Genomic DNA, 26,361 nt, shown 5'->3' with positions numbered 1-26,361 from the left:
TGGAATGTCTTGAAGTATTTGCATAGTCTTTTTTTATTACTATGTATTTCAACATCTGGAATGCTGCCTGCTGAATTCAGGTTTATTATAGAAAGTAGTAACAAGCTATTTACAGAAATAATTGGGAATTGATGAATAAGAATGAAGTAAGCTTTTCAGTAGAAAATTTTTAAAATTTTTATTGGAATATAGTTGCTTTACAATGTTGTGTTAGTTTCTTGCTGTACAGCAAAGTAGTAGAAATGTTTAATAGAATGTTTTTTCAGTGCTGGGCTGCTCTATAATAGCGTTAGGAGTGTATCTCTTAGCTGCATACCTGCTGAATTACGCTGACTTGGATAACCATTCATTCATTAAGTAAATACTGATTGAGCACCTACTGTGTGTCAGGCCCCCAGAAGCACAGAAATACTTAGAAGTCCCTGGTCTCAGGAAGACTTATAGTCTAATTGATAAGATAGAAATTAGACCAGTAATTAGAATTTTAGTTAAGTAGTAGTAGGGGTCTGTGCACGTTGCTCCAAAGCAACAGGGCGGGGCAGCAACAGTCTGGCTGAGATCTAGAAAGAGATTTCTCAGAGTACAGAGATGCTGAGCTGAGTCTTAAAGAATGAAGAGGAGGCAACCGCACAGAGAAAGGGAATAGAAAAAATCGGAAAACAAATACGGAAGCAGTTTGACACATTACATCACACGTTATAGAGCGTGAGAGGGACAGTGTCAGGGCATGAGACTGGAAACATAGGCAGGAGCTAGATTACTATTATTAACCTTAACTATAAGTGGTTAGTAACATTTATTAAATGCTTTCTTAACCTCAGCCAGACACCATGTTGTCTTTTATGTATATGCTGTAATAATAACATCAAACACTGACCTGTCAAGAACTGTCCCAAGTGTTTTATATTATCTCATTTAATCTTCACAGCAACCCAATAAAGACCCACTGTCATTATTACCATTTGTAGACGAGGAAACTAAGGCATAACTTGCCGGAGTCACTCAGCTAATATGTGATAAAGCTAATATTTGAACTGAGGCGGTCTGATTGCAGTGTCTGCATACTTAACCCCATGCTACGGGGCCACGCCGTGATAAGGAATTTGGGTGGAAGGATTTTAACTAGAGAAGTCACATAATCACATTTGCAGCTTTAGGGTTGAACATCTCCTTTCAAGTCCAGGTGTGTTTAACCCTTCTGAACAAAGATGAAGGCTGCTGGCTAATGTTTACAATTTGGGGTCATTTTTTGATATTTTTGTTCTCAGTGTAGTTTTGCAGTAGACTTGAAAAAATAAACTGCTTAAAGGTAGGCACAGTCTCCTATTTTCCAATAAATCTTTCTAGCACATTGCCTAGGCTGAACCACCACCTTAAAATAACCTACGGCCAAACGTGTTAATAATTATTGAAATTGACTAATGGGTACATAGGGATCCATTATCCTATTCCATAATAAAAATTTAACATAATAAACAAATTCTAAAAATATATCACCTGGGACCAAAACTCTCTTGGTGAAGGAGAGTTCATTAAAAACAGTTTAGGCATTTGGTAGAGTTCATTAAGCTACGCTCTTACCTATTCACCTTCCTGAATGTTATACCTGTATGTTTCCTGTGATTTCAAACCTCCTTTATGCCTCTGAATTTTCTATTGCTGTATACAAAGGGCTGAAGGGAAAAGTGAAGAGAGTAATAAACAAAATTACTTGAGGGGCTTTTTCAAATCACACATATTCCCCCAGGATTTCTCACTTAGCCCTTAAGAATCACTGCTACAGGGAGACACTGGAGTGTTGTCATATCCCTCAGGTGTGTAGGGGGCTGAAAGTGAGAATTACTGCCTTTAGTGACATCCTTCAGAACTTTTCTAAGAAAGACTCTTTTGACTGCTTTGTAACAGCAGCTATCAGCCTTCACATATCACTCCCCCATTCTCCTCCTCACCCCCATTTTGCCTCATCAAGAACCGTGCTTGTTTTTTGTCCCAGTATAACCCTAGATGAGGCACAAGGGTCTGGGCGGCCTTGCTGTATAAAAGGTACTCAGTAAACTTTTTTGTTGTGTGAATACTATGTACAAGGTACTGTTCTTCCTGCTGCACACTACTAAAATATGATACTCTGACCCTATAGTATAGTTGCTGAGACAGACCAGTAATCTCATAAAAGCTAAATAACATTACAAGGAAGCCTGAGTCAAGTATGTAATCAGCAGCATGAATAGGCTATAAGATTTGGGAAATGTTACACCAACAAGGTAGAACTCAAGCAGGGTTTTCTAGAGAGGGGTATAACTTAGAAAACTAAAGATGAGGAGAACTAATCTAGGAGAGTCAGCGGCATGAGAGAAAACGTAAGGCAGAAATGGCTGGTTACATTTGTGGAAGAAAATCAGCTTGACAGTACAGGGCATAGGATGAGGGAATAAAAGTTAGAGAGGTAGGAAGACTTACATTGCCTAGCGGTAGGTCTTTATCTTTTTTTTTCTTTTTAAATTTTTTATTTTGAATAATTTTAGACACAGACAAGTTGCAAACATAGTAGAAAAATTTCCTGTGTACATTTCTTCCCAGGCTCCCCTAAGATCAGCACCTTACATAATCTTAGTAAAACGATCAAGACCATAAAAATAACGTTGGTTCAATATAATTAACTAAACTACAGACCTTGTGAAATGTCATCACATTCTTTAACGATTCTTTTTCTGTCCAATGATCTTATGCAGAATTCCACGTTGTATTTAGTTGATACTTTCTTGGTTTCCTTCTATATGTAACAGTGACTCAGTCTTTGCTTCTCTTTAATGGTCTTGATATTTGTGAAAAGTGGTCAGATATTTTGTTGAATGTCCCTTAATTTGTCTTTCTGATATTTTCATGTGATTCGAATGAAGTTATTTATTTTTTGTCAAGGATACCATAGAAATTATATAGCATTCTTCTCAGTGCCTCATATCAAGGAGTAGGCCTTTGTCTTTTAAGTACTGGCAGTTAATTGAAGACATTTGATCAGGGCAGTATTATATAAAGGAGAGTTTGAGCTCTATTCTGCAGGATACACACATAAACACAGTGAGAGGGCAAGATCAAAAACCATTGACTTGAATTTCTCTTGCATGAATGACACCCAAATCAATACCTCTGATGTTTCATCCCAGAGCGAGTCCCGGGCTTTCTTTTGAGCACTGGACATCTCAACCTGGCTCGACGGCTATCACTAGTTCTCCCTCACAGAAACTTGTATTTCTATTTATTGCCTTACTACTCTAAAATATGCAAGTTCAAAAGAAAAGAATTCGTGTTGTCTTTTCTCTTTTCTTCATTGCTCAAAGTCATCAGTCACTAAGACCTGTTGATTTTGCCTTAGATCATAGTTTGCATATTTATCCCTTTCTTGCAAATAGCACAGCTTCCATAAGGACTGAGGTATACAGTTCCTTATGTTTTAGACTGCTCTCTGAACCTCCAAGGAGATCTCCCTGTCTCTGGGCACTTAGCCCTGCAGTATACTTGGAAATCCTGAGCCAGATTTCAGTTTTTTTCAATAATGTATTCATCATCATCATGCTCATTGTAAACTCCTGAAGCTTTTCTTCCTTCTCTATTTTAGCTGTGTTAAACGGGGATCATGCTGAGCCCCAAACCCAACAATAATGCAACATTTTATTTAGTGCCTTTTATGTGCTTGGTATTATGCTAAGCACTTTATATGTATTATTTAATTTTCCAAACAATTCTATGAGCTAGGCATTATTATTATTATCTTTATTTTATCAATGGGGAAACAGATTAAGCTACTTGTTCAAAGTCATGCAGCAGATAAATGGTGAAGTCAAGATTAGCACTCTGAACCATCTGACTCCATAGGCCCAGTGTGGAAGCAATCTGTTCCCTGCTCCCCTTCTTTTTATTATTATTATTTTTAACATCTTTATTGGAGTATAGTTGCTTTACAATGGTATGTTAGTTTCTGCTTTATAACAAAGTGAATCAGTTGTACATATACATATGTTCCCATATCTCTTCCCTCTTGCGTCTCCCTCCCTCCCACCCTCCCTATCCCACCCCTCTAGGTGGTCACAAACCACCGAGCTAATCTCCCTGTGCTATGCGGCTGCTTCCCACTAGCTATCTATTTTACGTTTGGTAGTGTATATATGTCCATGCCACTCTCTCACTTTGTCACAGCTTACCCTTCCCCTTCCCCATATCCTCAAGTCCATTCTCTAGTAGGTCTGTGTCTTTATTCCCGTCTTGCCCCAGGTTCTTCATGACTTTTTTTTTTTTTCTTAGATTCCATATATATGTGTTAGCATATGGTATTTGGTTTTCTCTTTCTGACTTCACTCTGTATGACAGACTAAGTCCATCCACCTCACTACAAATAACTCAATTTCGTTTCTTTTTATGGCTGAGTAATATTCCATTGTATATATGTGCCACATCTTCTTTATCCATTCATCTGTTGATGGACACTTAGGTTGCTTCCATGTCCTGGCTATTGTAAATAGAGCTGCAATGAACATTTTGGTACATGACTCTTTTTGAATTATGGTTTTCTCAGGGTATATGCCCAGTAGTGGGATTGCTGGGTCTTATGGTAGTTCTATTTTTAGTTTTTTAAGGAACCTCCATACTGTTCTCCATAGTGGCTGTATCAATTTACATTCCCACCAACAGTGCAAGAGGGTTCCCTTTTCTCCACACCCTCTCCAGCATTTATTGTTTCTAGATTTTTTGATGATGGCCATTCTGACCGGTGTGAGATGATATCTCATTGTAGTTTTGATTTGCATTTCTCTAATGATTAATGATGTTGAGCATTCTTTCATGTGTTTGTTGGCCATCTGTATATCTTCTTTGGAGAAATGTCTATTTAGGTCTTCTGCCCATTTTTGGATTGGGTTGTTTGTTTTTTTGTTATTGAGCTGCATGAACTGCTTGTAAATTTTGGAGATTAATCCTTTGTCAGTTGCTTCATTTGCAAATATTTTCTCCCATTCTGAGGGTTGTCTTTTCTTCTTGTTTATGGTTTCCTTTGCTGTGCAAAAGCTTTTAAGTTTCATTAGGTCCCATTTGTTTATTTTTCTTTTTATTTCCATTTCTCTAGGAGGTGGGTCAAAAAGGATCTTGCTGTGATTTATGTCATAGAGTGTTCTGCCTATGTTTTCCTCTAAGAGTTTGATAGTGTCTGGCCTTACATTTAGCTCTTTAATCCATTTTGAGTTTATTTATGTGTATGGTGTTAGGGAGTGTTCTAATTTCATACTTTTACATGTAGCTGTCCAGTTTTCCCAGCACCACTTATTGAAAAGAATTATTGAACACTTATTGAAGAGGCTGTCTTCTCTCCACTGTGTATTCTTGCCTCCTTTATCAAAGATAAGGTGACCATATGTGCATGGGTTTACCTCTGGGCTTTCTACTACAGACCAATATCAGTGATGAACATAGATGCAAAAATCCTCAACAAAATACTAGCAAACAGAATCCAACAGCACATTAAAAGGATCATACACCATGATCAAGTGGGGTTTATTCCAGGAATGCAAGGATTCTTCAATATACGCAAATCAATCAATGCGATACACCATATTAACAAATTGAAGGAGAAAAACCATATGATCATCTCAGTAGATGCAGAGAAAGCTTTTGACAAAATTCAACACCAATTTATGATAAAAGCCCTGCAGAAAGTAGGCATAGAGGGAACTTTCCTCAACATAATAAAGGCCATATATGACAAACCCACAGCCAACATTGTCCTCAATGGTGAAAAACTGAAACCATTTCCATTAAGATCAGGAACAAGACAAGGTTGCCCACTCTCACCACTATTATTCAACATAGTTTTGGACGTTTTAGCCACAGCAATCAGAGAAGATAAAGAAATAAAAGGAATCCAAATCGGAAAAGAAGAAGTAAAGCTGTCACTATTTGCAGATGATATGATACTATACATAGAGAATCCTAAAGATGCTACCAGAAAACTACTAGAGCTAATCAATGAATCTGGTAAAGTAGCAGGATACAAAATTAATGCACAGAAATCTCTTGCATTCCTATACACTAATGATGAAAAATCTGAAAGTGAAATTAAGAAAACACTCCCATTTACCATTGCAACAAAAAGAATAAAATATCTAGGAATAAACCTACCTAAGGAGACAAAAGACCTGTATGCAGAAAATTATAAGACACTGATGAAAGAAATTAAAGATGATACAAATAGATGGAGAGATATACCATGTTCTTGGATTGGAAGAATCAACATTGTGAAAATGACTCTACTACCCAAAGCAATCTACAGATTCAATGCAATCCCTATCAAACTACCACTGGCATTTTTCACAGAACTAGAACAAAAAATTTCACAATTTGTATGGAAACACAAAAGACCCCGAATAGCCAAAGCAATCTTGAGAACGAAAAATGGAGCTGGAGGAATCAGGCTCCCTGACTTCAGACTATACTACAAAGCTACAGTAATCAAGACAGTATGGTACTGGCACAAAAACAGAAATATAGATCCTCTTCTTTTTAATGAGGGGAAATGCATGTGGGCTATTGGGCGGGGACTACCGAAGGCAGCAGCAGTCAAAGGAAAGGGCACTGGCCTTGCTAACTGTTTTTAAAAGAGACTTAAGGTTCACATTCATAAAGCAAGTCATAAATCCATATATCATAAAAGAGCAGTGCTCCCACGTCCTTCTTTGTGACTACCTTAAGCTTCAAGTTGCCCTTTTGTGATATTTTTTTCCTCAGTACTGTCCTTGATGTTGATCATAAATTGATTTTACCCCATCAAAAGATGTTTTAGGTGCTGTTCTGAAATGATCCTAGTCTCTACTCCTTACTTCCTATTGGCTCCTTTTCTGGTTTCTGAAGTCTGAGACCAGCCTTATCTCCTACTATATAAAACCAACCCTTGCCTAGCGTGCTGCTCTAATTGTGTGTGCACATACTTTGTTGACTGTAATGATGATGATGATGTTGATATTAGAGGTACTTTATTAATTCAGTCATTATATTGTAAGCTCATGTTTTTTGTGTGCTCAGTCTTATCGCTAGGCCCTGGCATAGTCCCTGGCAACAGATAAGGAGAAAGAGTAGCTTAATGGTTGAGCATATGAGCTCTAGAATCAAGCTGCTGGGGTGCACATTTTGAGTCTGCCATTTAAATACCGTGTGACCTTGGACAAGATACTTAAGTTCTTTGTGCATTATTTTCCTTATCTATAAAATGGATATAGTAAAGTACTCACATCATACAATTTAAAGATTAAGTGATATAAGATAGTAAAATCACTTAGATAAGTTCCTGGCAATAATAAGTACTAAATAAATATTTGTTATTGGTGTTGTTAGCAGCCCTCAATGAGTATTTTTTTTAATATAAATTTATTTATTTATTTATTTATTTATCTATCTTGCTCCTTTGGGTCTTCATTGCTGCGCGCGGGCTTTCTCTAGTTGCGTGGAGCGGGGGCTGCTCTTCATTGTGGAGCACAGGCTCCAGGTGTGTGGCCTTCAGTAGTTGTGGCAGGTGGGCTTCAGTAGTTGTGACGCACGGGCTTAGTTGCTCCGCGGCATGTGGGATCTTCCCGGGCCATGGCTCAAACCCCTGTCCCCAGCATTGGCAGGTGGATTCTTAACCACTGCGCCACCAGGGAAGCCCCTCAATGAGTATTTGTTGGCTGCATTTTGAGGGTCTAATCTCTACTAATAAGCACTTCACTGTGTTTTTTACATATATATCATTTATTCATTAATATAACACTATGAGGTTGGTACTATTATCCACATTTTACAGGAAAAAAATTGAAACTTAGGTTGAATGACTTGCCCTAGGTCACATAGCTTTTAAGTGGTGTGCAGTCAGGATTTGCACATGGTCCGTGCGACTTCAAAGCCTGTGCTGCTTCCACCATAACACTCAGCTTTCACAGAGGTGCTTTCCAGTCTTTTCTGCCTAAGCAAGTCATAGTGCATTCCTTGAATTTATTGGACTGACTGCATCAAACTGTTACTCAACCATCCAAATACATGCCCTGCTTTCTATATTAGGAATACTTTCTTCAAGGGCAGAAACATTGACACCTAATACTGCTGTATACATAGTTGACGATTATGATTGAATGCATAAATGAATGAATTGCTATCATTGTTTCTTCAAAGGTCATCGTAAAGGACTACTAATGGTATCCTTACCAAATAAAAAAAGGAAACTAATACTGGATAATGACTGTATTTCCCTGTTTATGATTTATTAATTGCCTACAGTCTTGTAGCACATATAATAATTGAATACTCATTTTCTTAAGGATTAAAAAATAGCATGATGAACATATATTCCCTTACAAAGAGGTTTTCTTCATCCTTTTAGCCCAGAAGTTAAGAATACTGACTGTGTGGGGTGTTGAGGTCATCTTTATGTATCTTTGCTTCCTTCTGTCCCCTCACACATACTATAGCATTTATTCATTCACCCAATTTAGGGATCTAAGAGTGAAGAAGAGAGAGGTAAGGTCCTCGCTCTCATGGATCTTGTATTTTAGTGGGAGGAGACAGGCATAAACAAGTAAACAAATAAAATCATTACAGATAGTGACCGCATCTGGCATTTAACAGTTTTCCTTGATGAGGTTGGGAAGTGAGCATCTCTGCTGGGTGTACAGGAAGAGCTGTGGTCGGAAGCGCGCGACAAAGGGCACAGGCACACATCTTTCGAAAACGGCGCACACACATGTTTCTTGTGTTTGGTCAGTCCCCGGGTTAACCCTCTCATGCTTGGATACAACATATGGCTTTTACTTTGTTGTTTAGCCACTTAGGTTCAAAGAGACTGTCAACAATAATGCTCTTCAAAAGTAATAGCATCAAGCGATTTTCACAGGTGCTGGGTTTCTTTTTTCTACTTCCCAGGGTGAGATGGGGCCTAGAATCAAAGCAGCAGTAGGTTTTCTCTATACCTGTAAAAGATTAGCTTTAGTCATCAGGGATGATGCAAGCAGGGGAAAAAATGCAAGAAAACAGAGATGAAGCCAAAAAGGACAATTTCTGATTGTAATAGCTGGTTTCTGTTTCCTATCACTGAGCAAGATGAGAAAGTTTTGCAGGGTTTTGTAGGAACAGCTTCCACGGTAGTGAAGAATGACCTCACCCTCAATGCCCTACCAGGTGCTTAGCCCCACTGTGAAAATACAAGGTTGATTTCCAACATGAAATAAGCCAGAAGTATGGAATGACATTTTCAGGTGACAGTTGTGGTTCTTTTGCCTGTAATTAGCACCTCTTAACCCTCAAACTTGCCCATGCCTTTTCCAGGCTGTCGAAGCACAAATCCGAAGTTTTGGGCAGACGCCTTCTCAGCTCCTCATAGAGCCCCATCCTCCTAGAGGTTCTGCCATGCAAGCGGTAAGTGCTGCCTGCACTCTCCTCATTTCTTGCCTCTATTTGAGACCCTGCTTGACATTCATAACTGTTTTTCATTGTGCTTGAGATTCTCCACCACATCTGGGCCTGTTCTTCTTATGCACTCTTTGTGAACTTGCTAACAGCCAGCAAATATGGCCTGTTCTCCTGCAGTCTTCGGGAAGCAGACGTTGCTCCAGTGCTCTAGTATTTCATCAGGTTGTGCTCTGTGTTGCAGAATTAAAGGGTCCATAATTGTCTCATACCCTCACTCTAGGACAGAATCTCCAGACATGGGATGGATAACTTTTCTGATTTGACCCTATGAGTGTCTAGATTAGTTTTCCTATTGTGTTTATTCTTTACATCCCAATATGTTTTTCAGTTTGGGAATTTCAGTTTGGGAAGTAATCCTAATATGTAGGAAATGTTACTGAGAGTCAGGGACCTTGGAGGAAAAAATGATGATGACGATGATGATATACTATACATCCAAAGCTTAGTGCATAAAACAGTGATTTATATTTCCTGTGATTCTGAGGGACAGATGGGCATTTCTTGTCTTTCACCTTGGCTCCCTCACGGACTGCTGGGGCAGGTGCTGAGACGCCAGTCCGCTCTTTCCACGTGGTCTTTCATCATCAAGGAAGTTCGCCCAGGCCACTCCCATGGTGGGAGCCGTGTTCCAGGAGAACACTTCGGCATGACTTCTTGAAGCTTGCTTTTGAACGTGCGTAACACTGTTTATGCCGCATTCTATTGGTCAAAAGCAAGTCAGTCAGAGGCCAGCCCAGAATCAGGAGTAGGGAAATAGACTAGAGCTGTAAAATATGTGGCTGTTCCTCTTTTATGGTTCCTGAAATTTCAGGGGGAAATACTTTAATGATAAAGAAAATTCAGCATAGGAACAAATACTGAATGGCATGACAAAAATCATATTTTAAAACTACAGGCGATAGGTATTATATTTTTTCTTGAATTGTCCCTCAATAAAACAGGTTGCTCATTACCGTTTTAAATTCAGAGTAGGGGATATAACGTCTATTTCCATAAATGTAATGAATAATTTTTTTTAAATTTATTTACTTATTTATTTATTTATTTATTTTTGGCTGCGTTGGGTCTTTGTTGCTGGGCACAGGCTTTCTCTAGTTGTGGCGAGCGGGGTCTACTCTTCATTGCGGCGCGTGGGCTTCTCATTGCGGTGGCTTCTCTTGTTGTGGAGCATCAGCTCTAGGCATGCGGGCTTCAGTAGTTGTGGCACACAGGCTCAGTAGTTGTGGCTCGCGGGCTTACTTGCTCCGCGGCATGTGGGATCTTCCCGGACCAGGGCTCGAACCCATGTCGCCTGCATTGACAGGCAGATTCTTAACCACTGTGCCACCAGGGAAGTCCCTGAATAATTTAAAATGGATTCTGATTCCATGTTGTGGCTTAGAATGGTAGAATTTTGTTGGATGCCAAGAGGGCCAGGGATACAGATGTGGTCCTCTCTGCCTCTGACCCTCTTTCTCTTTCTTCCTTTCTCTTTCCATATTTCCTTCTTCTTTGTGTCTTTTCCCCTTTTGCCCTCTTTGTCATCTTCTTTCTTCTTCCAAGTCTTTTTTCCCCCTTCTTTCTCTATATGAATTGACCATTATTATAAACTACAAGCATTTAAAAAATTGTTTGCATCACCTTTTCCCCTCAGTGTTTTTAAGCAGGTGAAATCATATTTAAAAGAACATAAAGGGTAGCTTTAGTGAAAAGGCTACTCAAAAAACGAACATTTGGCAAGAACAATGGAAGATAATGCCATAAAAATAGTAAGAATGATTTATGTGTGGGGTTTGGAATTAGTTTTAGTAATAGCTTGTCAATGAGATGCAGACTGCTGTGGTGCTGGCTAATGGAAACACCTCCACTGCTCCATTGACTTTCTACCTGGGTCACGGCACAGCCTTGGTCACTGGGACCAAGAGGGAGTTCCTACTGCCAAGCCTCTCTCCATGGCAAAAGGATGACTGGTTCACTGAGGCAGATCAGCTTTACTGTCCCGAGGGTGGCAAGGCTGGGAAGGCACATGCTTATTTGAGGATGGGAGGCCATCTCTCCCATTATCCTCATCCTCTGAATCGAATACCTGAACTCCTTTTCAGACCTGTGCAAATTGTGCTTTTCCTCTTATACATATGTGGGTGGGAAAGAAAGGTGTGTTAGAAAGAAACCAGAGTTGTCAACGAGTGCATACTTAATCTGGGAAAACCGAATGAAATCTGGCTAGCAATTTCCTACTTCTACCTCATACTGGGCTCGCAGAGGCACCCAGGATTGGATGAGGGTTTTTTCTCTTGCCCCTATTTGACCAGTTGTCCCGCTCATCCATAGCTGTTACTGTGGCTCTAGACTAGCCCAGTATGCTGGGCTGGGCTTTTTCTTATTTCTAGTGTTCCTTATTCCATACTCACTAGCCAAGGATGTGATGGTGCCCCCGAGAGTTTCCTGCTACTTGCCTGCACTGGGAGCTCTAGTCAGGATGAAATGCACAGGAACAGCCGGAGAGACAGCTTGTTGGAAGGATGCAGGGGACGGTTCTGGATATGGTGTCTGCGGCTTTCTATGGAAAAGGGCTTGTCCTTGCCATGTGGCTAAGAGATGGCCACTAGAGGCACTGTGTAAACAAGACATTCTTCCTATACGTTAGAGATTTTCCTGTGTTTTTTTAAGGGCATAAACATTGGAATTATTCAATTTGAGCCTAATTGTATTTACAACATGAGCTGTTAAGCTCAGAAATATGTATCAACTTCCTTTCAGTGAGACTTCATGATGTATGTTTTAGTCTGACTTTCTCAGAGTTTATAAATTGACTTTAGTAAATATTATTTTTTTAAAAAACCTACGCAGTTGAAAAGTAAGGCTTGGTGTTCTGAAATGACATTCGTTTCCTTTTCCCAGAACTCCATCAAAGCTAGCTTATAGGATATTTTGTGGTTGGCTGATTGTTTCTCATTTTTACCCAATTTCACAGAATTCCTTAAAACTGTGTAAGAGGTTCTCTGTATAGGAAAGGTTACTTATTGATATCAGAGGTTTGAAAAATCAAAGACCCAAATGTTATTAATTGTTTTTTACTACCATTCAGATGTGTTCCCCCATCAACCATCACTGCAGCACACACACACACGCACACACGAATGTGGCAGAAATTAAAGCCACCTCGTGCTGCGTTAAGTGCATGCGCCATAATACACACCAGGTGTAGTAATTAGCAGGCACACGAAGGCTGCCTATTTGTCTGGTTTTGCTGCTGTTGCTGTATCCCCCTGTGTTTTCACACCATCAGATAGTTGGATTTAATTGAGGCCACATCAGATGAGGCATTACTGACACCTTTAATTGAATGAGCATCCAGGGAGGATTAACTCATAATATTGATTGGCTTTTAGCCACTTGCTTAGAAGGGTGTCTGGGTAGCTTATTAGCTGCCTTTATTTACACCTTTATGCAAAGAGTGCAAATAGGAATTCTTAGTGCAATATGTTTTTCTAAGTACTCTTAATAACTTTTTTTAAAAAGCACTGATAATAAAAATGCAAATGTATTTAATTTTTTATTAGCAACTCTGAATAAATACGTGTTAAATATATGTGCCTACACATTTACATATACCTGGTGTTTTGAAATATGGCAAGAGGAAAGCAGCCAGAAGCACTTCATCAAAGTGTTTCGATTCTGAATGATACTAATCAGCTATTAGAAAATAGACATGGTAGAGGAGATTTGCTGAAAATGCACAGTGCAATTACTGCGTGATAGCATACTACCACAAAGTATAAATAAAGCCAATAAATCAGAGTGGTGTTATGTATGTCTCAGATTATGACATATGGTTTGTAAGAATGTTCTAAATCTTAGTAGTCTTCCAGATTTATTTTCTTGCTAGTTATTAGAACAATGTTTTGTTTAACATTTTCAGTTACTTTTTGCTTTTCAAAGGAGAAATCAAAAGTCTTGAGCTTTAGTTTCTTTACCAAGAGGGAGGGGGGCATCTAGCTATTTCTCTTTATCCTTAGCTGCAGCAGAAAGCAGTGGCATTTGCATTATAATAGGGTAGTGTTTATGACTTGGTACACTATATAAATATATTGTTTTTACAAGTACATTTAATTATGCATTGCTTTGAAACACCTTTATAATTAAGTTTGTGTATTACGTTCATAAATTATTTCTCTACTATAATAATACATGCATGCTGTACAACTATTATTTTTAAATATATTTGTTAATTAATTATCTCATTATTTAGTTGTCAAAATCTTCATGCTAACTCAACACAACTTTTGATGATCTTTGGAAATTACCGTGGCTTGCTTTTGTGCCTATTGCCTATTCTCATTCCTTTTTTTTTTCTCTTTTGTATCAATACTTGACACATAATAGCAATTGGAATGGTTTAACACAATCCCCAATACTTTGCCTATTTAGAATTGAAATCAAATCATTCTTTTAGTTCTTCATGGGAATTGGGTGGGGAAGGGAGTTAATAAAGTTTATGGATTTTTAAAGTGTTTCTGTTAATGTAGTTTACTTCAGTCACCTAGAAATTCAACTAATGACATACATGAAAACCAAACAAATACTAATTGCTGTTTCTATAAGCCTTTCTGCTTCGCTGTGCTCTCACTTGCAACTTGTGTTAACATGGTCTTCCCTGTTCTTTTCCTGCACCCTTTCTTTCTTGTCTCTCCTTGTCTTTTCCTTCCTATATTTGGATCTTGTCTTGCCCACTCAACAGTATCTCCTCCTGCAGAGTCCATTGATGTTCACAGACCAAGCTCAGCAGGATGTTATCATGGTTCTCAAGTTCCCCTCCAACTCCCCTGTCACTCACGTGGCGGCCAACACCCAGCCTGGGTTGGCCACTCCCGCTGTGATCACAGTCACTGCTAACAGGCTGTTTGCCGTGAACAAGTGGCACAACCTTCCGGGTAAGTAAAGAAGTACCCTTATAAGGCCTAGTGTAACTGCTGAACACTGTATAAAGATATTTTAATATCCACCTAAATATATTATATCTCAACATTTAAGCTTTTTAGTTTTTGAGCATTAGTCTGAATCAAAATTAAACATACTTTGAAAGATTTAAAGAAGTTCCCTCTGAGGCGTATAATACAAAAGTTAAAACATAAACTCTTCTTTGGCATCTGGTGGTTTGTCTTTATTACTTGGAGATAAATATTATTTCTCACATAATGATATTCTATATTGTGTCCATAAATAGTATGTATTTATTTATCAGGTGTTCCTCTTTTTTCCACTTATTCATTTGCTCAATAAACACTTCTGATTGTCTACTATGTGCCTTTTTGTTCATGGCATGGAAGTATTTGTTGTGGATGATAGAAAAAAGAGCACTTAAATTACCCAGCTAAAATATTACAACCCCATAAGTACATTCTGTTCTTTCATTAAGTGCTGAATAATTAGGGTAACTAATGGCAAGATACTGAAATAACCATCAGAATCACAAACAGTCAAAATTTGAAGAGACATGAGAGTTCGTCCAGTCTAGGCCCACATTTTATCAGTGAAGATACTGAGCCCCAGGGAGCTTGCCTTGTTCAGTATCACATATGGCAAGTCAGTGGCAGAGCCAGGTTTGAACCCAAGTTTTCTGACTCAAATTTTATGATCACCCCTCTGTGATTTATTGTCTCTCATTAGAACAGGAATGTTGGGATCTGGATTTAGCACTGTTCCTTTTGGCCACTAGTTAGAAATTCTTTTTTTACAGAAGGAAAATCTTTTAAAGTCCTGGAGATTATAGGCTTTTTTTCCCAAGCCATTGTTTTAGGTAGGAAATTTTAAAAGATAGATTTTAATAGTCTGTTAACTTGTTATTAAATCTGTAAAATGTGCATAAAGCATTACCCATTATAATACCTGAAATGGTTGCACAAATATAAATTCTTGAAGAAGGGCTTCATGCCAAGTTAAATGCAAGAGATTTTAGAATGGAACAGGATTGAATTGATGTTCAAACAAAAAGTAGGTGCACTAATAACTATGTTTAATAATGTAATAAGATACGCATCATGACGAATCTGTGGTTCGTATCAGAATTTCTTAAATATAGCCATTTTCCTGGCCATTAGAAATGAAATGAATGGTGATATTTGATTAGAGAATAGATTTCATAACAGTAGAGAAGGTAAAAATCGAGGCAGGTATAGTATCTCTATTATTAGGCCCTTTTAGTCCCTTTTCTTCAAACGAACATATCTTACAGAGGTAAATGTGTATGCAAATAACATACTTATATTTTGGGACCAAAGATTATAATTTGATTAACAACTGTGATTTCTTTTTTGTTTCTTTCTTTCTCTAAATACCACTCATTAGAAGAAGAACATGCTGACGGTGTGTTCTGTCATGCACACCAGAGGATCTACCTCTGCTGTGTGCAGTTACCCTTAGAGCTTGGCAAAAGCACCAGTGTGTGTGGCCTAAGGGCCCCCGCAAACCATGCTTATCCCGGGTGGCTGGCTGTGGTGGCTCTGAGAACCTCTTCAATTTAAACAGAGTGACAGTGCATGTGAGGAGAGACAAAACTTTTCAACTGCCAGAAAGCCCTGAGCACTCTCCACCCCTATCTTGAGTCTTAGCCTAGCAATGAGCTAGCTCGGCAGGACCTGAACTGGCTCAACCAGAGGGCTGCTAGGTCTCCAGCTGATACTTAGTCGTTAGCACTGATGACTGAGCTCCTGACACTCCCCTTTGGAGCAAGCCCATTTCCCTGGGCTCCCCGTAGTATCAGTACTTGATTGTCAGCTGTTCTCTTCCCTACTGCCCACTTTTCTATAGATCTGTAAAGTGATTTAGGGGCAGCGTCCCTCTGCTGGAGTACCACATATGGTACGTCCACCTGCTCTGAGCCCAAGCTCACTTTTCTGTAAGATAAGAGCTTGGGAGACTGCATATGTTTTGCCAGTTCTTTGCCTAGAATTCTCCCTAGTGGGCTTTCTTAGGGTCTGTACCTCGTGTCACTGGTGGTTTTTGTCCCCATCCTCTGGCTTTATAGTACGACAACTCTTCACCAGATAAATTACAAAGAATGGTAACATATGGAAATACACAGGTGATTCTCTTTCTACACTGTGATCTCCAATTCTCAGTACACCTACACCTAAAAATATTAAGCATCCATTTTATTAAATCTGTGCCTCATTTCAGGTATGTTTATTTACATAAATCTGGTCTTTCATCCTATGTTGTGCTGCCTTCACCTGTCAGTATGCCTTGATTTAAAACAAATGTCAAAACTTCCTAACAGCTTTTTTTTCAATGAATATCAAATTCATGTTGCAGTTTTTTTTAGTTTAGATTCTGGTTCTTTTCTGAGATTCTATGATTTCCATAGCTTGTTCATTAGACAGTTAGCTCCTGTCAATGCAGTGTCTGAGTCCTGATTTAGGGGAAAAATCATCTTTATCCTTCCATCTCACTCAAAGGACCTTGCAGAGCGTCTGAAACAATAAAATAATGGCACCTAATGTTTATAGAGCATTTTGTAGGTTCTGAATACTGTTTTAATCACTTCACACGTATTAACTCACTGAATCCCCTCAACAACCTTAGGATGTAGGTTCTGTATTTAGGTTGAAATTGCCATTTCTGTAGGTCAGAAAGCCAGGTATTGGTGATTTCATGTGGTTCAACCTAACCCATCTAACCTATTTTACAGAGCAGGAATCTGAATCACCGAGACGACATAACTTGCCCAAGGTCACACAGGCAGTTAGTGGCAGAACTGGGATTTGAGGCATGACCAAAGATAGTTAACCTCCTAAATCTCTTTCACTGACAGTTTGGTTTTAATGTTTCTATGATCCCAGATTCTCAAAGTTGTAGAGGAAACTTCTCAAGGTATTAGTGTTGATTGGCACTGGTATTACTGGAAGTAAATGGCCCTGTTGGGTAAATCAGAGGCTGTGGTGCATTTTCCCTGATGATTCCCTATATGTGCCCTGTGATTTCTTTACTGGCAGAGCTAGTAATCAGCAAAGACAATACCTTCAGTAAAAGAGGGAGTCATATGCCTTCCTTTTTTCATCTACTTTAATGTCTTATATATACTCAACTCTAATTTTTAGTGCTAATATTGTACTTACTCAGGTTATTTTATCAGTATTAATGATCTTCCAAAAGATCATTGAAAAATCCTTGAAAAGTTGGCATTTACTAACAGGGGAAGTGCTAACATCAGAAATGTAGAATTAATCTAATGAACACATTGGAATGTATCCATTTTTATTTTCAGCCCCTCAAGGACAGTCAGAAAGACTTCTTAAAATCTGATGATAGTAATATCATCTTAATCTTAGTATCTGATGATATTAAGCAGAGCTCTGATACCAACCAAGCAGTAGTTTAAATGCTTATGAGTCTATAAAAGGCAGATGCGGACCAGATTGAATGGCTGAGTTATTGGAGGAAAATCATTTGGAAAAGGACCGAGAATTTAACTCTCAGATTTACAAAGCTGAAAAAGATCATCTATTCTAAACCCTTCATTCTGGGGCTTCTGATTTGCTTAAGGTTGCACAGCTGGCCAGTGGTCACTCCTGCTTCTCACAGCACTTCCTCTCCACCTCAGGTCCTTCTACCTTTCACAGGGAAACAGCCTACAGAATCTCTTTTCAATCACAAAATAAGTACATCTGAACCTTTAGAACTATTTTGAGAATTAAACAAACTGTTCTTAGTATGGATTGATTTTTGTTACTCACTTGCTTCTCAGAGTATTTTTCAATTGAAACTATGGAAATATTAAATAGTAATAAAAGTTTTTTTAAAACTGCAATCAGATCTTTAGGAAAACATTTCAGCCAAATGCATTTAACTAAAACATTTATCTGCAGATAGCTTTATTTTTATTCAAACTTTCAATTGATTGATTTTACGTGATGGATGAAACATTAAATGTCCTTGACTTAGAGCTTTCCCTTTCACCATCATAAATTGACATTTTTGTGACTCCTTTGTGCTGCAGCATTCAAAACTGCCTTTTTAAGAAGTAACAAAAAAATAGTATTTGCTACAGTCAGCAGATGGTTGTCACATTTTGTTTTCAGTGCGCCTTACCACTTAATTTTGTTTTGTTGCAGAATCAGAGGTTGCCAGTCAAGCATCTGCTATAGCTTATGGCCTAGGACTGGAGCCACTGCTGATGGCACATGTTCAGAACAGCACTAATCTAAAATAAATGTTTAATAAGCTAGCCATAGAAGCACCTGGAATTTTTTTTGTTTAAATTTTATAAAACCGTATGAGAGATTTGGAGGTTAGAAACAATTCTACATGAGATTTGACTTACGCATTTTAATGTAGTTTAGTATATGAAAAATAATGCTTTTTTTTATCGTTTGTGAATTCCAGCTCATCAAGGTGCTGTACAAGACCAGCCATGCCAGCTGCCAGTGGAAATCGATCCCCTCATAGGTCTGTCACTTCCTTCTCTCTTTGCGATTCATTAAGCTCTGTATGGTGGCCCTGAAGTGTAGATTACAGTTGTTTTTCACTTGCTGGTTGCTGGGAATGGAATTTTCCTGATAAACCATTTGCATGCAAATTGGAATGCAATGAGCTGTGGCTATGCTGGTATTTCATCAACTCCCCCTCGTTGGTTTGCCTAATTTGAACAGGCCTAGGACGCGTGTCACTGAAAATTAATATGGATGCTGTAATAATGTGTGATTGAGAATGCGCATGAAGTTCTGTCAGGATAATATTGGATCTTTTCATCACTCAGACTTGTTGATGAGCAGGAGCGAGGCACGTTATGATGAATTGGTGGACCAGTAATGTGACGGAGCTTCTTTGCTAGGGAAATTTTCATAATAACAGTGGGGTTCTTAGCAGCACTGTGTTGAGAAAAATAAAACTGTAGTGCCAGGGTTTCATCATTAAAGGAGATCAGTCCTTTCTTCTTGGACCCTCCATTCAATCTGAGGGGATTAATGTGCAATTGCAGAGCAGTTTCAAAGTTGAAATATATGGCCCAGCCAATGGCAGTGTTAAGGTATTTGTATTCATTTTCCTGGGGTCCTACAGCCCAATAAATTGCCATTGGAGGTTAAATTTGTTCAGGGTGAAAAAAAAAAGAAAAAAGGAGGAGACCAGAAAGAGCCATTGGGATGAAATGACTGTCTGCAGCAGATGATTTAGAATATTTAATTGCTGTTGTGCTTTTTGAGTAGGTTAGTTGAAATCTCCAGCTTAGCATTTTTCAGCCTATAGTGGGGATTTCAAATGTGGCCCCACTAAGAGTGTTAAGCCTTGATATTGAAGATTTTAGTCAATAACTTTTAGAATAAAAAACTTAATTACCTAGCTGCAGGGGTATGCTACTAGCATGGATGTTTGGCCTGCAATTTTGTCAAATTGCCCTGGCACAAGTAAATTTGATAGTATTTTTAAGTTTTTAGATAAAGCATATGAATAAGCTCATTGATTATTTTAAAATTCAAGGTGTTCCCTATGTGTATGTCACCTTCTTTTGTCTTTAACACCATTGTTTCAGTGGAGAGCTAAATGACCACCATTTGCAGATTAATTATCAAGATGAACTAATGTAACCTTAAGCTCAAAACTAAGTCTTTCATCATTTCCCCAAATATAAGCAGAAATCTAAGAAGTAACTATCTATATGAAGGATAATTACTACCCTGGTTCCTAAATCTTATTTTGCTTTGAGTAGATATGATTTGCCATATATTTTTTAAAAACTTAAATGCTCACTTGGGTAAAGTTTTAAGAGTCAGGAAAATAATAAAACCCATTTGCTATGCTACTCAAAGCCTGATTTCTCAAGTATAGAATCATTGTTTGTCTTAAACCTTGACAATGAATATCATATAGCATAAAGTCTAAATTAATTAAGAAATTGTGACCCTTTAGACAAGGCATGGTGAACTTCTTTGGTAAAGGGCCAGATAGTCAATATTTTAGGCTTTGTGGGCCATGAGGTCTCAGACACAACTACTTAAGTCTGCTGTCATAGCACAAAAGCAGCCACAGACAATATATAAACAACTGAGCATTGCTGTGCTCCAATAAAATTTTATATACAAAACCAGGCACAAGCCAGATTCAGCCTGCAGGCCATAGTTTTCTTCCCTGATCTAGATCCTTGGTCCTCAGACTGTTTGCTCCTGTATCCCCTAAAATAATTGTTTAAAACCACGTACCTTCTCACACATTTTTAAGTTGACATCTGAAAGTTTAAATGTGACATCATCACAAATTTAAATAGTTACAATGGTTATAGTTTTTGACATAGTGTATAAAATTTTAAATACATCCAGTAGAATCTAAATATCAAAGTCACTTGAGAGTCAGCATTTTCTGTTTTAAAAAGTGCATGAAAAAGCTTTTAACATTTGAAAATCTTACGTATTCCTTTCTCATCTTGAATTTATATTTTCATTGTACTTTCCTTGCACAATTTTATTTTAACTTTAGAAAATTGATTACCCTATTATACTGTTTTCAGCAATAAAAATATGTATGTAAATTTAAACATTGAAATTTCCTGTGACCATAAGGCTCAGCTCAAAAAGTTAATCTGCATTGAGTTGTTACAAATATTATTAATACACACTTATTACAATTTTAAATTTTAATAAATATTATTGAACATAAAACACATATTTATTGGAAATAGGAAATACAGCTTTAATGAAATGAATAGGGCTTTTCTGTTCATGTATTCATGGATAAACATTATTTGTTGCTGAATGAGACAGAATTTGTCAACAGTTCTAATCTTTTGGGGTTTTTTTGTAGATGGAAGCTTTGAGGAATGTTACTCACATAAGAAAATAGATGGGAAAGCAAAGAGTCTTATTTTAACAAGGTCATTCAAATCTTTGAACTCTTTCTGAGTTATGTGACAAAATTCACAGAGTGATGTATTATTAAGGATTACTTTTACAGTCTATCATTAAATAACCATTTTAACAATCTATCACTGAAACTTATTTTTAATGATCTATCAATTGACAGCATGATTAGATCCTCCTTCCATTTTATAGAAAACAATGAATTGGAAACCACCTGCCTTGCAGAATGATTTGATACCTAGGCGTTCACCTTCCAGCATGACATCAGTATTTTGAATTGTCCCTCTTTTTGTCTCTCAAGAGATTTTTTTACCCTGGGGTAAAGCACCATAGTAAAATTCTATCTAGTGGAACAAGAGCATGCAAAAAGGGAGGTAAGAAAGGAAAACTCACAGGAGAGTTCTCAGGCAAATCTGTTTCAGGCAAGAGAACATATGAAAGTTGAGGAACTAGAAATTGATTCCCTTAAAACCATCTGTGCCTGTGTGTCCCTTGGGAAATCTTATACCCCCCAAGGGATATGCATGTCCCAGTTTGAAGACTGCTTATCTAGACAAATATACCTAATTTTCATCAAATAAAAATACTTTCAGTATGGAATCTCAGGAAGTTTACTAGAGAAAATAAAGAGAGATAAAGGAAAGGCAGTTGGGAGATTATATCGATTGGATGGATGGATGGATGGATGGATGGATGGATGGATGGATGGATGGATGGGTTGCAATGTTAAATTATAAGTAAGCACTTATTTGGAAAATAGATCATCTGAATGCTGAAGGGGCATCAGCCTTTACCCATGGGTACTTTGTGGTCATTCAATTCAAAATTATGCACATGCCCAGATCTGTCAAATTAGGTCCTCCCAGGAAATCATGCCAAAAAGACCAGTGAAAGCTTGTATCATAGGAGCGAAAGTCATATAAACATTGGCAAAAATAAACATTGTTATAATTTTCATGTGGAATGAAGAACTGAAGTAACCAGTATAGAAAATACTACATATCTTGTCTTTAATTGCTAGGTTTCTTGGAATTAAAAAACTAAATTGTATCACACAGCTTCACTGCAATGAGATGCTAATGTCTCTCCATGATACACTATGATACATAAAAGCTTTTTTCATCTGCCAGCAACTTCCCTTTGTGTGGAAGGAGGTGGGGAATGATTCTCGGCTAGAATTGGCCCTTTTTACTACCACATCACTTTCTAGCCCATTAATCTCCCCAAAGTATATGAAGCCTATTATCAAATAGTTATCTAATAATCCTACATGGTTAAGTTGTATAGTCAGACACTAGCAGAATTTTGCAGTATTTCACATGTATATGAATATGTTTGCTGTGTTGCTTATGCCATGAGGGCAAGGGATATTTTATTCCTCTGTATTCCAGCACAGGACTGGAGAACATTTTGAACACTTTTTTCTTCCATATTACTTTCTGAGCCTTCTATTGAATTGGCCATATTAACTTAGTTACTACATACAATGAATATAACATAGATATATTTCTTTTTTAAATTTTTATCAATAGTGCATCTATGGTATTTTTTCCCCCAAAAAACTGCAAACTATGGTACAAAGAACATAATAATCAGAGGCAGAAATTTATTTTGTTTGTTCTCATGTCTGGTATGATCAAGTTTCTTTAGCAGTGTAAGAACCATAATTTGTATTGGAAAGTTGGTGATTAAATAACTCTTAGATCACTAGCAACAAAGCTTTCTATCTGGTTGGCTTCATAATGCCAAAAAAGGCATCTCAGTGAGAATTCCTTTGCTGATAATGACACACTTGATAGTGTATTTCTGGAGGATTATTACTCTTCACATGTGCATGATGTTGCTCTGTGTCTGACCTTGTGCCTTGTGACAAAGCCCATCTCAGGTGCTCTATAGCGCTTTGAAAACACACTGCCAGACTGGCTTGTTTTATTGCTTACAGGAGTAACAAAGTGGCAGTGTGCTATGCTTTGACTTCTTCAATTACAAGTATCTTTAATAAATAGTCATTTTACCCTTTCCTTACATGCAAGTGCAGCTGTAAACAGGGGAAATGGGAGTTCACATGTAGTCAAATTAAAGACCTGTTAAAGCCAAAGTAGTACAAGATGCTACAATATTTCAAATATATGCCATTTATATTCTAGTATCTCTTCCTTGCGACAAAAAGTTAAAGGTAATAGATTGTCACAACATAAATCCATTCTCATGACAGTAGATGTAATGAGATTGTCAGAAACACAAACCTAACTGTGATGCGATCTGGAGATTCTAATCTAGTTTGGTCCTGCCCAAGAGCTAGATAGCATGTTCTGACAATTGTATACTACGTATTTTAAAATTGTAGTGTATTATTGTTTCTTTCCTCTAGGCAGAATTTCATACTGAGCTGTTGAATTTGGTTACCCGTATTCTTCCAGCAATCAGATTGTGTTTTCCTACTTGGTTTTTCAAATATTACTATATTGAATATTAAAGATCAGATATTCTTATCCTGGAATGTATTGTCTCTCCTCCCTCAGCCCCAACCCCCAGTATGACAAACTATGGGATTTCTTTGCGCGTGTGGGTTTAGGAGGCTTTTTTTTCTTCCTCTGTTCTCATAGCCAGCAATACAGGAATGCACAGGAGGCAAATCACTGACCTTTTAGACCAAAGTATTCAAGTGCATTCCCAGTGCTTTGTCATCACTTCGGACAACCGCTACGTTCTCCTCTGTGGCTTCTGGGATAAGAGTTTTCGAGTCTACTCTGCAGACACAGGTAACTTCATCATTTCTTCATCAGTGAACTAAAGTTTATGACAAGTGATGTTCAGAGGCTTTCTCATCTTCTTCCCTCTAAAAATTACAGAATTCTAAAATTTGTGAAATAAAGGCAGTTTTCTCCTTTCAAGTAATAATCTACTCTATAGTCCATTATTAAGTTAACTTCAGAATGCTTTTAAGAGGCAGTTTTTGGTAGGCTTGTCTCCCAAGCTTCAAACTTGCAGAATGAACGATTCATTTCGAAAGCATATCCTGGTATGTAAATACTGTATGCACATGTATGTGCATAATCTTATGGCAAGTGCACATACTTATAGGTGTATTTCCCCACTTTAGTGTTATATAAAGGTTATTTTTTCCCTACTGGGAATTCTCATTAAGGGTATTTCTTGGGAGCAGATATCTTGCCTCCACCCAATTCCGCACAGAATCTTGCTGAAAACTACACCATCGTGAAGGAAAGTAGCTGACTACTGATTTTATGTGTAACAGGAGGTCTTGTTAAAAATATAAAAGTTTAAGTCTATATATTCATCTGCATGCATCTTCCCAAGGGACAAATCAAACTCAAATCAGTATTATTACACGATATCCAGTCCAGTAAATGGTTATATATTTTTGCATATAGGAAATTGAGAACATTGACAAATTTAATGGAGTCTCTTTAAAGTATTTTAGAAACTGTTAGAGGATGAAGTAAACTTATAGTAAATATGTAGTTGTATATTTAAAATAATTAAAATTAGATATTAAGCATTAGAACTTGATAGATACTGTGGAAGTAGATAGTTCAACTAAAACAAGGATCTACAAATAAATATCTTGATTAAATGTGGGATAAGAAATTTTTAAAAACGGAAATTTCTAGTTAATTAAATGTTTTACAGCAAATCATCTTTCAGTTATGTTAATAATCTCTATAAAATTTATGAGTCCATGCTCCTGCCTTAGTAAGTATAGCATATTAAAAAATTAATTCTTGGTTATCCAGGGAGTTTGTCCTAGGTATATTTTGATGATAGCATTGTAACATAGCAATGAGAGAGTAGGGGAAAATAGTTAAATATGTACTGTGCATAGAATAAACCCTAGTAGTTGTTTTCAGGCATGGTCCTGTTTAATTTTTGTTTTATGGAATTGATGATCTAATTTTCTTGTAATTTCCATCTTTATTCTGTAGAATAAAGAAAGAAAGAAAATGTCGTCATTCAGGTCTTTCTGATTACTTGGGTTTTTACTAGATGTTTAGGTCTGTGAGGTTGATTACTAGTGAATCTAAAACTCCTCTAGAATTCTTTAAAAATGCAATAGGGATTGATAAGCTTTCCTAAAATATATTTATTATTATAATGAATTTTCTCTGATTTTATTATCAAATTTAAATTTTAACCTTTACTTTCACTATTATGGTAATGACAACCTTGGCATTAATTGACCTCAAACTGTGGTCCCTTCTCACACAAACTTTCAGATTAAAATTGTTACATCCTCTCACAAGTTTTCCTTAAACATTCTTTTAGATTGCATGTTGTTTTTTATACATTAAAAATTATTTTTTAACTCACATACAGTAAAATTGATTTTTTTGGTTATAGTTCTGTTCGTCTGGGCATTGTATACAGTTATGCAGCTGCCACCACCACCACAGTTAAGATGCAGAGCAGCTGAGGTCCCCCAGGACCCCCTGTGCTGCCCCTTTGCTGTCAGTCCCTTCCCTCAGCTCAGCCCCCTCAGAACCGCTGATGTAGCCTTCATCCCTATAATTTTGCCTTTACCAGAATGTCAGAAAATGGGATCATATATATGTCAACCTTTGGTTTTGACATTTGAGGCTTTTTGAGTTTGTTGACATTCCATATCATTTTAAAAAGACGTTGAATATTAATATTTGTAAAGTAAAGCTAACCTCCCTTTTATATAATACTAATAATTAAAATAATTCTTATAGTCACACAGTTCTCTAGAATTTACAGAATTCCTTCTTTCTCATACATGATATTGTGTCAGCCTCACAATAATCCTATGAGATAGAACAGGTGTCCTTCGCTCCATTCTTCAGGTTATGAAACCGAGGTTTAGAAAGGATAAGTAACTTGTTGATATCTGCGTAGATAATGGTGCTAGAACTGGGCATTGGAGACAACTCCTCGGACTTCAGGTGTGGCATCTTTGTGACTATGCCATGTAATCTCATATAAGTGTTACCTGTTCAAAAACTAGGTTCCTAGAGCGTCTGCCATGTTACTTTACTTAATAAACTAGATGATGTTCCTTCCCCTCTTTCCAAAAGCC

General features: G+C 37.5%; 1 protein-coding gene across 4 annotated transcripts in view; it reads left to right on the top strand.

The window, feature by feature from the left end:
* Nucleotides 1–26,361, top strand: part of LRBA (LPS responsive beige-like anchor protein) — a 736,878-nt gene that overhangs the window by 678,101 nt on the left and 32,416 nt on the right. For 3 of the 4 annotated variants that reach the window (XM_082463287.1, XM_082463288.1, XM_082463286.1), the window contains exons 49-52: nt 9,331–9,420; nt 14,195–14,387; nt 18,838–18,900; nt 23,909–24,064. In XM_082463287.1, coding sequence (XP_082319413.1) covers nt 9,331–9,420; nt 14,195–14,387; nt 18,838–18,900; nt 23,909–24,064 — 502 coding nt within the window. The remainder of the gene's footprint in view (nt 1–9,330; nt 9,421–14,194; nt 14,388–18,837; nt 18,901–23,908; nt 24,065–26,361) is intronic. The other variant, XM_082463289.1, reaches the window with a different exon arrangement.

This window comes from Balaenoptera physalus, assembly GCF_965194825.1.
Source record: "Balaenoptera physalus genome assembly, chromosome: 5".
In the NCBI taxonomy this organism is placed as follows: Eukaryota; Metazoa; Chordata; class Mammalia; order Artiodactyla; family Balaenopteridae; genus Balaenoptera; species Balaenoptera physalus.
This window is presented reverse-complemented; position numbering and strand designations above follow the sequence as displayed.